Below are 12512 nucleotides of genomic sequence, written 5' to 3'. Positions count from 1 at the left end.
AGAACTGCATACAGTACTCCAAGTGAACGCTAACCAGTATTTTGTAAAGTTGTGACATAATGTACCAAGTTTTGTATTCTCTGTCCTGGTCAATAAAAGCAACCACGCCATGTGCTTTCTTCACAATCCTATTGACCACATTTCTGCCTTGACAGTTATAGAATATTTTATGTATTGCACTGGTTTGCTGCCACAGAACAACACATTTCATGACATACATCAGAGATGGTAAACCTGATCTGATTCTGATTCTGGGTTGCTCCAGCAGTCTGTTTAGTACTTCAGTAAGACCTCCTGTGATCCTCCAACCTCCAGTGCACTGAGATACTTAAAGGAAGGAATCCTACCCACAGAAAGACCATTCCCATGTAAATTTAGCAGCTGATCTATGAGCAAGACTGCAAACATTAACACATTATACCCCTTCCCCCTTAACCTCAGTTCTTTCTCACAGACCCATCGCAAGTGAGCCGTTTAGTGGTGATTACAATGCCTGTTAACCTCTCTCCCACAGGTGCAGCCTCTATCGTCGATGCCGGCTTGGTTCCCTTGCTGATAATGAAACTGCACACGGAGCTCGATGAGATTCAGGAGCTGATACTGCAGACCCTGCACTTTTGTCTTCGCATAGACACCAAACAAGCCCTGGACGCTGGAGGTGTTACCGTGCTGAAGTCTAAGCTCACACATGTTTCTGACGCCATTAGGAGTCTGGCTGCACAGGTGCTGATGGATATCAGGTGAGCTTCAAGCTGAATGCCAGCCGAGGGTTTACCCCACGTGCGTCAGCTGTAGTTCTAATGTGGCCGGCAATAAGTGGCTTGGACTGGTTGCCCACTATTCACTCTGCCTGACATTATTCTCCACTGACATTAGAAGAAAGTAAAATTGTTCAGGTGGGGTGTGCGTGAGGCTGAGGTATCCAGCAAGTTCTTCCAAGCAGGCAAATAAGGTTAGAACCATTCAAGTAGAGAAGGAAATCGTTCGGCCCATAGTGTCTGGGCTTTTCCTCTGAATTATCTGGTCATTGTTTTAATATTGTTGCATGTAATGAGGGGCAGTGAAAAGTTTTCCAGACAGACCATAGGTAGTCCATCAGGGAAAGCAATAGCAGAATGCAGAATCTATTGTTCCAGTCACAGAAAGAGTCCAGTGCAGGTAAACAGTTAAGGTGTAAGGGCCATGACAAGGTAGATTGACAGATCAAGAGTGCATCTTTATCAGATGAGTGGTCCATTCAAAAATCCTATAACACTGAGATAGAAGCTGTTTTGAGCTTGGTGGGACATGTTCTTAAGCTTTTGTACCTTCTGCCTGATGGAAGCAGGGAGAAGAGAGAATGTTGGGAGTGGGAGGGGTCTTTGATTATGCTGGCTGCTTTTCTAAGGCAGCGTAAAGTGTAGATGGAGTCTACAGAAAGGGACTCTTTCCCCCAGTTTTCCCCTCTCATCTCCATTCAGGGCCACAAACAGTCGTTCTAAGTGGAGGCAACACATTAGCTGTACGTCTGTCGGGGTCATCTATTGTATCCGGTTCTCCTGGTGTGGCTTCTTCCACTACATTGTTGAGAGCTGATATAGACTGAGGGACCACTTTGTCAAGCAGCTCACTCTGATTGCCACAAAAGTTAGGCTTCCCCGATGACTACCCATTTTAATTCCAATTCCCATTCCCATATGTCCCACTCCCCCCTCACTTGGCTTCACCTATCACTTGCCAGATTGAACTCTTTCCCCTCCCCCCCTCCCCCCCCACCTACTTCTGGTTTCTTCAGCCTTTCTTTCCAGTCCTGATGAAGGGTCTTGGCCCCAAAACAGACTCTTTATTCCTCTCCACAGATGCTGCCTGATTTGCTGAGTTCCTCCACCATTTTGTGTTTCTTTATCACTCTGCAGCTTGGCTCCATCACTGTGGCCTCTCCACTGAAGTCAGTGATGTTTGAACTTTAATCCTTGTGTTTCCTTTCATGATCCCTCATTCTCTCTGTTTCGGTAAACTTCAGAAGTAATTGTTTTCAGTAAAGACTCCTGTTAACTTTTCATCTGGGAAAATAGAGTCCTGCGCATTTTCAACAATGAACTTTTGGGCTAAGTGTAGCTTGTCTAAGAGTGCTGACATTGGTGGGCTGCAGTAGATTTGCAGCAGGGTTCCTATGATGAAATATCCGGTAAAGACACATGCCTTAGTTCTTGCAAAGTCAGTGGTGGAACTCCTTTGAGGAGGTTCCAATGGACAGTGGGGGAGGGAAGGCACTGCACACCTGCTGAATCCAGCTCTGCACTGAACTATTGTTCAGAGGAAGTGCAAGGCTGGGCTAGCACATTTGCAGATGACATGACAGTTGGTGGAGTTGGGGGTAGTGTAGAAGGTTGTTGTCGTGGCAAAAGGATATTGAAAAGATGCAGAGTTGACCTGAGAAGTGGGAGATGGAGTTCAACATGAAAAGGTGTGAAGTGATTCACTTTGGAAGGTTGCAAAGGCATTTTTGAAGGCAGAGTCCAGGGTTAATGGCAGGATTCTTAGCAGTGTGGAGAAACAGATGGATCTTGGGGTCCATGTCCGCAGATCCCTCAAAGTTGCCACACAAGTTGATAGGGTTGTTAAGAAGGGGTAGCGTGTGTTGTCCTTCATTAGTTGGAGGATTGAGTTCAGGAGCTGCAGCTCTACAAAACCTTGGTTAAACAACACTAGGAATATTGTGTTCAGTTCTGGTCACTTCATTACAGGAAGAATGGAAAAACTTTAGAGATGGTGCAGAGGAGCTTGACAAGGAAGCTGCCTAGATTAGAGAGCTTGTGTTATGAGGATAGGTTGAGTGAGCTAGGTACGGCTTTTCTCTCTTGAGGGAAGGAGGAGGAGAGGTGACTTGATAGAGGTGTACAAGTTGATCAGAGGCTTGGATACCCAGAGACTCTTTTCCAGGGTGGAAATGGCTGATACAAAGGGGCATAATTTTAAGGTGACACACCCAAGATGCTGGGGGAGCTCAGCAGGTCAGCATCTGTGGAAATGAATAAGCAGTTGACGTTTTGGGCCAAGACCTTCTTCAGAACTGTGAAGGAAGGGAGAAATATCGGGTCCTACAACACATTTGTCATGACAGCAGCGGATGTCCAGGCTGTCTCCCATTTTTCTTTGACTTTCTACCTAGCATGAGTCAGTACCTGTGCAACAGGAAGATCAACTAGGCATCAAATATAGTCAACAAGACATAATGATGTTAAGTACAGAATTCGTCAGATATATTTTGATGTGTTCTTAATGTATTTAAAAGTGGTCTTCAAGGCATTAAAATGGTGCAGACATTAATTTTATCTGAATGCATGTGACCGGAAAAAATAGAACCCTGCAGCTTAATGTGTTTTATATTAAATTAAATATGACTAGGCGTTTTTATAATTTTGATGCATAGTGCATTAGAACAATTGTGCAGAAAACTGCTTTAAGATTCTTTTTGTTCTATTTTAAGTGCACTTTCTAGTGGAGAGAGCAGAGCTTCACAGAAAGCTGTATTTAGGGAGGCCATTTAGCCCATTGTGTTGGCACTGCTCTTATTCAAGAGCAATTCAATAATCCCTCCACCCTCTCACCATAGCCCTGCAAATCCATTTTGCACAGATACATCCAGCTCCAGTTGAACACTTCTGTTGAATCTGCCTCCTCTCCTGTCCCAGAGAAGAATTCCAAACCCTAATCCCATTCTGAGTAAAAACAACTTCTCCTCATTTCCCTTACATTCCTTTGGCCAATCACATCCTCTCGTTCTTGGGCAACTGTTAACTCCACTGCGTGCTTTCATGACTTTAAAAATCTCTGTCAGATCTCCTCACAAATTCTCTCTTCAAAAGAGAGCAACTTCATCTTCCACAGGAAAGAAGGAAAACAAGTACATTAGTTAATGTAGAGAGATTCTGTAGATGCTGGAAATCCAGAGTAACACACATAAAAAGTGCTAGAGGAACTCAGCAGGTCAGGCAGCATCTATAGAAAAGAATAATTAGTTGATGCTTTGGCCCGAGACCATTCTCAGGACCCTTCATCGTTGGTTAATGTGGGTCCCTTAAAGGCCGAACCAGGAGAAGCTGTTTTGGGAAATACTGAAATGGTAGAAATATTAAATGATTTCATTCAGCCATCGTTTTTACCTTTGCCAGTGTAACTTTACCATGGTACATGATGAATAATGTCATAAACAACAGTGGTACATTCTGATTGCTGCATCATACAGCTCTTCTAATGGTAGCAGACTTCCCCAAGCAGTAGTACTATAATTGAATGCTGTATGTTTGCATTATCGCATCGCCTAGGCGAGTATAACTTTGTAAACAGAAACATAGAAAACCTACAGCACAATACAGGCCCTTTAACCCACAAGGCTGTGCCGAACATGTCCCTACCTTAGAACTACCTAGGCTTTACCCATAACCCTCTATTTTTCTGAGCTCCATGTAGCCATCCAGGAGTCTCTTAAAATACCCTATCGTTTCCACTTCCACCACCGTTTCCGGCAGCCCATTCCACGCACTCACTACTCTCTGCATAAAAAACTTACCCCTGACATCTCCTCTGTACCTACTTCCAAGCACTTGAAACCTGTGTCCTCTTGTGGCAACCATTTCAGCCCTGTGTAAAAGCCTCTGACTATCCACACGATCAATGTCTGTCATCATCTTATACACTTCTATCAGGTCACCTCGCATCCTCCGTCGCTCCAAGGAGAAAAGGCCGAGTTCACTCAACCTGTTTTCATAAGGCATGCTCCCCAATCCAGGTAACATCCTTGTAAATCTCCTCTGCACCCTTTCTATGGTTTCCATATCCTTCCTGTAGTGAGGCGACCAGAACTGAGCACAGTACTCCAAGTGGGGTCTGACCAGGGTCCTATATAGCTGCAACATTACCTCTCGGCTCCTAAATTGAATTCCATGATTGATGAAGGCCAATACACCGTATGCTTTCTTAACCACAGAGTCAACCAGATAAGTGGTTCATTTTGGTAGGTCAAATATGATGGCAGAATATAGTATTAATGGTAAGCCTCTGATCCTCCACACTGCCAAGAGGCTTACCATTAATACTATATTCTGCCATCATATTTGACCTACCAAAATGAACACTTATCTGGTTTGAACTCCATCTGCCAATTCTCAGCCCAGTTTTGCATCCTATCAATGTCCCACTGTAACCTCTGACAGCCCTCCACACTATCCACAACACCCCCAACCTTTGTGTCATCAGCAAATTTACTAACCCAACCCACTACTTCTTCATCCAGGTCATTTATAAAAATCACAAAGACTAACGGTCCCAGAACAGATCCCTGAGGCACACCACTGGTCACCGACCTCCATGCAGAATATGACCCATCTACAACTGCTCTTTGCCTTCTGTGAGCAAGCCAGTTCTGGATCCACAAAGTAATGTCCCCTTGGATCCCATGCCTCCTTACTTTCTCAATAAGCCTCACATGGAGTACCTTATCAAATGCCTTGCTGAAATCCATATACACTACATCTACTGCTCTTCCTTCATCAATGTGTTTAGTCACATCCTCAAAAAATTCAATCAGGCTCGTAAGGCACGACCTGCCCTTGACAAAGCCATGCAAACTATTCCTAATCATATTATACATCTCCAAATGTTCATAAATCCTGTCTCTCAGGATCTTCTCCATCAACTTACCAACCACTGAAGTAAGACTCACTGGTCTATAACTCCCTTTCTTCAATAAGGGAACAACATCCACAACCTTCCAATCCTCTGGAACCTCTCCCGTTCCCATTGATGATACAAAGATCATCACCATAGGCTCAGCAATCTCCACCCTTGCCTCCCACAGTAGCCTGGGGTACATCTCATCCGGTCCCGGTGACTTATCCAACTATTTGCTTTCCAAAAGCTCCAGCACACCCTCTTTCTTAATATCTACATGCTCAAACTTTTCAGTCTGCTGCAAATCATCACTACAATCACCAAGATCCTTTTCCATAGTGAATACTGAAGTAAAGTATTCATTAAGTACCTCTGCTATTTCCTCCAGTTCCATACACACTTTCCCACTGTCATACTTGATAGGTCCTGTTCTTTCATGTCTTATCCTCTTGCTCTTCACATACTTATAGAATGCCTTGGGGTTTTCCTTAATCCTGCCAACCAAGACCTTCTCATGGCCCTTCTGGCTCTCCTAATTTCCTTCTTAAGCTCCTTCCTAGTAGCCTTATAATCTTCTAGATCTCTAACATTACCTAGCTCTCTGAACCTTTCGTAAACTTTTCTTTTCTTCTTGACTAAACTTACTACAGCCTTTGTCCACCACTGGTACAACATGGGTTGCACTTTGGAATTAACAGTTGTCTTGTCAGCTGTAGCGCTTGAGGTAATTGACCTGTGGATTGTCATGGTGACAAAAATACTCAGTGAACTCTTTAAATAAAGGAGCCATCATGACTGTTACTAGGATACCTTCACATCACATGTTAGTTGTATGTTAGGGAAAGTGGAATCTGAATGCAGTATGTGTAGGAACTGCTCGCAGCTCCCATTGGGTGGGAGGTACAGAAGCCTGAAGTCCCACACTATCAGGTTCAGCAAGAGCTACATCAAACATTGACCATTTATTCACTTCCATTGGTGCTGCCTGGCCCACTGAGTTCTTCCACCATTTTTTGTGTGTGGCTTTGGATTTCCAGCATCTGCAGATTTTCTTGTGTTTATGATTTGTTGTTCCACTGCAAAGTCTCTTTGAAAGATGCGTACGCTGAAGAAGTTTAAATCTTCTCTTAGACGGGAGTTCAGTGAAACCCTCTCTCACTGACTCTCACTGAAACCCCTCTGACTCTTCGACCTTGTACTCACCCAGACCCATTACCACAGCCATGTATCCTTCCTGGGAATATGCTTTCTCCGCCATCATGTTCAGATTCCCTGTTCTGCAGCCCTTGACCTTTCCCACCCAGTTGGCTTCACCTTCCAGCTAGCCTCTAGGATTTCCTAACTGGGAATTTTCAGGTGACCTGCCGAATCTATGTAAACCTCTAAGAAAGCAGAGGCGATGTTGTGCCTTCTTTGCGATGGCACTTCCAAGCTGGTCCCAGGACAGATCCTCTGACATGATCATACAAAGGAATTTAAAGTTACTGACCCTCTCTACCTCTGATCCTGTAGTCGATAATCAGCTTGTTGGTTTTGCTGACATTAAGTGAGAGGTTATTATCGTGGCACCATTCAGACAGATTTTCAGGCAGTCAACACTTTTGATGCTGCCTGACCTGCTGAGTTCCTCCAGCACCCTGGTGTGTTGCTCCTGGTTTCCAGTGGCGGCAGTCTCCTGTGTTTCTGATTTTGATCTAGATCTCCTGGTGGAGGAGATAAGACGGGGGTGTCCACACATCAGGAAGTGGTGAGAAGCTGTATGGATTTCAGTGCAGAAGCATTCCCTGGGAACTGAGGCATAGAGTGGGGAAAAGATTAATGAATGACCTTGAAATGCTTTTGAGGTGGGTGGATGTTGTATCTGTGCTCAACTACATAAATATTAAATAAAAGCACACATGTGGGAGATGGGTTTGACTGGTGGATTCACATTGTGATGAGACAGAGAGGGAACAATGTGAATGTGTAGACAACAGTGCATGTGCTGACAACAGATCAGGTACGCATGTGTAGACACAGATTAATACACAAGTGTAGACAACAATCCAAATGTAGTGCTGGGGGGGGGGTCTTTGCTTTAATAGATCCATACATTATACTTCCTCCCCCTTTAGATTAATGCAGCATAAACTGTATATGTACAAAACATTCAAACTCCCTTTCATAAACCCATGTTCCAAGTAAATAGGCTTTCACAATAACAGTCCAGAACTAACTTCACTGTTCTAAAGATTCAGACTTTTGGGTGGCGCCCTGATTTGTTCGGGATAGCGCCTCTGGGACCTGTGGAGTGTCATCAGGTTTGGAAGGAGTCTTGTCTAAGACAATGTTCCAGTTTCCCATGTCACGTTGCTGTCAGTGACATGATCATCACTGATCATGATTAAGTCCAGTGACTGTAATGTGTCCATCGTGCTGGATGCAGTCAATTCAGGTGTGTTCATCGGCTGAGCATCCAGTATCTGGTCCACATGAAGTCTCCATGTCTGATCTCCAACATTCACTGTGTACATCAGTGGTCCAGTTCTTTTAACTATCTTACCAGGTGTCCACTTGTCTTCTTCAGTTGCCAACAGCGGAAGACGTGACAAGCCATCAGCATCGCTGTGTTGTTTGGTACCTTTGAACTCTATGTCATAAGAGTGGGCTGCTAGGAATTGTGCCCAACGTTGTAACCAGGTAGCAGTCATCACTGGAATTCCCTTCCTGGGGGTGAAAATGGACACAAAGGGCTGGTGATCTGTCACTAGTGTAAACTTTTGTCCATAGAAGTAGTGGTGGAACTTCTTTATTCCCCATACTAGACTAAGGGGCTCTGAGTCAATCTGTGAATAGTTGTATTTTGCACTCGTCAGTGATCTTGAAGCAAACATAATTGGACATTCAGATCCATCTTTCATAATGTGTGACAAAATGGCTCCAATGCCATAAGGGGACTCATCACAATCCAGTTTCCTGGGCAGAGATGGGTCATAATAGGTGAGCAGTTCATCGAATGTTATTAGTCTCTTTGTTTCCTTGAACGATCTTTCACATTTTTCTTCCTGTCTATAACAGTGCATTCAATGGATGCAGCACTGTCCCAATGTTTGGGAGAAACCGGTGGTAGTAGTGACCTGAGTTGTGACACTTATTCAGGCTTGGGTACAGGTGCATCATTCTCGCCAGTCGCAGTGATGCCATCGAGGTAACACTGTTTTCTTGGGATAGCTTGGAGCACTTGGTGCATTGCTCTTTGCTGAATTGCTGGAGCTGATGCGACGGCAAAGACAAGACGATCATACTGGAACAGTCCCTTGTGAGGGTTGATTGTGAGGAACTTCCTGCTTGACTCTTCACTTCCATTTTCAAATAGGCTTGTGACAAAGCAATTTTTGAAATCTTCCACCCACCTGCCAAAGATGCAAAGATGAATTCTATTCATGGCAGTGGAAACTGCACAGTACACAGCACTGGGTTGATGCTCACCTTGAAATATGTACATATGTGAATGGCTCCAACCTTCCCTTTGTTGATCACCAGGACAATAGTGATCCAAACACTCCACTCACCTTGGAGAGAGCTCCAACTGCCTCCAAGCTCTGCATTTCAGCATCCACTTTAGGGTGTAGTGCATAAGTCACTGGATGCTCTTTGTGAAATCTTGGTGTTGCTTCTTCATCCAGCTCAATTCTGACCTTCATGCCTTTGAGTTTACCAATCCCTTTCTCATTAGCATTACGCAGCTGTGCCAGTCTCTGGTTAGTGCTGCCATTGCCTGTTGATGGCACACTGATAGTTCTGATTGAGTGCCAGTCTAGTTGGATCTTTCTCAACCATTCACATCCAAAAAGTGCTGCTCCACTTTTCAACACAAAGCTCAATCTGTTGTGCTCCATACATCACATTCACTTTCAGTTTGCTTTTGGGAGACACTGTTTTGCCAATGTAGGTCTTTAACATCACAGCGGTCTTCTCTAATGGTATCTTAGAAAACAATCTGGTGTTGTTAGCCTCTGGAATTATAGATATAGCTGAGCCTGTATCCAGCTCCATTTCCAGTTTTACTCCGGACACATCTATTGTGATCAATATTATACTGTGATCTGCTTCAGTTACATTATGCAGTTCACCTTTGTCAGACTCTATATTGTCTGATTCTGTTTTACATTCAGTAACTTTATGCATTTGCTTATTTTGTGTCTGAGACTTTTCATTTGGTTGTGCTTTCTGTCTGCCTTGTACATTCTTTCTATGCAACCTTGTCTGTGACATTTTCTTCTTTGAACCAACAGTCATTTTCATTACGGGAGGATCTACTACATCAATAACATTTTTGGCTTTTTGCACCATTCAGAGACATTTTGTGCATTTTACATTCTAACCACCTTTTCTGTAGCTCATCTGGATCCTTTGCTGCAGTCTCTAACGATATTGAAGTCATCAATGCCCGTTCTAATGTTAGGCCTCTTTTGAGTGTGTTGACTATGCATGCCACATAGAAGCCTGACCCTTAATGCTCAGAAAGTCCATCTCTGAAGTCACAGTACTGGGAAAATTACACAGTTCTGCAATGTATTCAGAAACACTTTCAACTTTTGACTGGTTCCTTTTGTAAAATGTAAATCTCTGAGCTCTTACTAGTGGTTTAGGGCTCAAGTGATTTTGTAAAATTGTAACAATTTTGTCGAAGTCTTGCTTGCTGGCTTTTCAGGGGTTACTAGGTTCCATAAGAGACTACGTTCTTGCACCCATTAAGCTAAGAAGTGCAGGGGCTTTCTTTATCTCCTCCACATTGTCTGCATTACAATACAGTTCAGCTCTCCCAGCCTTCATAAGCACTATCAAGTTGGGTAACTTTCCTAAATGAATCCATTGCCAAATCATACACGTGCATAGACACAGACTAATAATACGCATGTGTGGACAACAATCCATATATAGTGCTAAAGGGAGGGAGGGGTCATTGCTCTAAAAGAAATAGATCCATACATTACAGATGTGAATGTTTTCATTTATCAAATGTTACCAAGTACACCACTTACCCAATCCACTCATCGTCACATTCAGTTCACGGACCTACCAACAGTCTGTCTGTCAGCCAGCAAACAGCACAATGCCTTGGGAAGGCAAAATGAATTAGATCGCTGTTCTTTAGAGTTTAGAAGAATGAGGGATGATCTTACTGGACCCTGAGGGGGCTTGATGTTGTAGATAGAAACATAGAAAACCTACAGCACAATACAGGCCTTTCTGCCCACAAAGCTGTGCTGAACATGTCCCTACCTTAGAACTGCCTGGGCTTTACCATAACCCTTTATTTTTCTAAGCTCCATGTACCCATCCAGGAGTCTCTTAAAAGACCCTATCGCTTCCACCTCCACCACCACTGCCAGCAGCCCATTCCACGCACTGACCACTCTCTGTGTAAAAAACTTACCCCTGACATCTCCTCTGTACCTAATTCCAAGCACCTTAAAACGGTGCCCTCTCATGCTAGCCATTTCAGCCCTGGGAAAAAGCCTCTGACTATCCACACAATCAATGCATCTCATTATCTTGTACACCTCTATCAGGACACTTCTCATCCTCCATCGCTCCAAGGAGAAAAGGCAGAGTTCACTCAACCTATTCTCATAAGGCATGCTCCCCAATCTAGGCAACATCCTTGTAAATCTCCTCTGCACCCTTTCTATGGTTTCCACTAGATGTTGAAATGTTTCCACTCGCAAGATTTTAACGTTCATTCAACCAGATTTTCAATCTCATGATAGGAACCCTTCTGCACGTTTAGTTTGTGGGATCTGGGCATCAACGTTAGCTGCCCACCCAACTTACCTTCCAGTAAGATGGCAGCACGTTTGAATGCAGCGGCCTCTCAGGGGCAACCAAAGGTACTTCTGTCTGTCAGGATATCAGAGGAGCACACAAAATGCTGCAGGAACTCATCAGGCCAGGCAGCATCCATGGAAAAGAGAACTGCTGCCCTCCTTTAGGAGAAGGTGCTGTTGGGCAGGGAGTTCCAGGATTGAGACGCAGTGACAATGACGAAATAGTGATTTATTTCCATGTCACCATGGAAGTGTGTCACCCAGATTCAGACTCAGTTTAATTTATTTATTAATGTACATCAAAACATTGTTAACAACCAACAAAACCGAAGGAGGCAGCCCACACATTCCAGTGCCAACATAGCATGTCCTCAATGTTCACAGAATGCACAAGCAGAACTCAAAGGATGAGAGTGTTCATCTGCTACCCTTGTTCTGAAAAGTGGGAAAATTCCTGGATTTGAAAAGTGCTGTCAGAAGTGGCCCACTGTGTGTTTCATAATGGGTTTATACTGGTTTATGTGATGAATGTTTCAGGTGGCAGGTGAGGTACCAGTCAAGCAGGCTGCTTTGCCCATAAGATCATCAGACACAGAATTAGGCCATTTGGCCCATTGAGTCCGCTCCGCCATTCCATCATGGCTGATTTATTATCCCTCTTGTCCCCATTCTCCTGCCTTCTCCCTGTAACCTTTGAGGCCCTTACTAATCAAGAATCTATCAACCTTCACTTTAGGTATACCCAATGACTTGGCCTCTACAGCTGTCTGTGGCAATGAATTCCATAGACTCAGCCCCCTCTGGCTAAAGAAATTCCTCCTCATTCTGTTTTAAAGGGACAACCTTCTACTCTGAGGCCCCCTGTTCCTATAATCCCTCACTCTAGGAAACATCCTCTCCACGTCAACATTTTGAGCCAAGACCTTTGAAGTCTTGATGAAAGGTCTCAGCTCACAAAGTCAACTGTTTATTCCTCTCCATAGATGCTGCTTGACCTGTTGTGTTCCTCAGGTTTTTGTGTTGGAATCATCTGCCTGCTTTTTCACCGGA

At 44.0% G+C, this 12512-nt stretch overlaps 1 protein-coding gene across 1 annotated transcript in view; it reads left to right on the top strand.

Annotated features, from left to right (window-relative positions):
- rsph14 (radial spoke head 14 homolog) overlaps positions 1-12512 on the top strand; it is a 760969-nt gene that overhangs the window by 707448 nt on the left and 41009 nt on the right. The window contains exon 4 of the mRNA XM_073055680.1: positions 515-740. Within this exon, the coding sequence (XP_072911781.1) occupies positions 515-740 (226 nt within the window). The remainder of the gene's footprint in view (positions 1-514; positions 741-12512) is intronic.

The sequence above is a fragment of the Hemitrygon akajei genome, chromosome 9 (genome assembly GCF_048418815.1).
Source record: "Hemitrygon akajei chromosome 9, sHemAka1.3, whole genome shotgun sequence".
Taxonomy (NCBI): domain Eukaryota; kingdom Metazoa; phylum Chordata; class Chondrichthyes; order Myliobatiformes; family Dasyatidae; genus Hemitrygon; species Hemitrygon akajei.
This window is presented reverse-complemented; position numbering and strand designations above follow the sequence as displayed.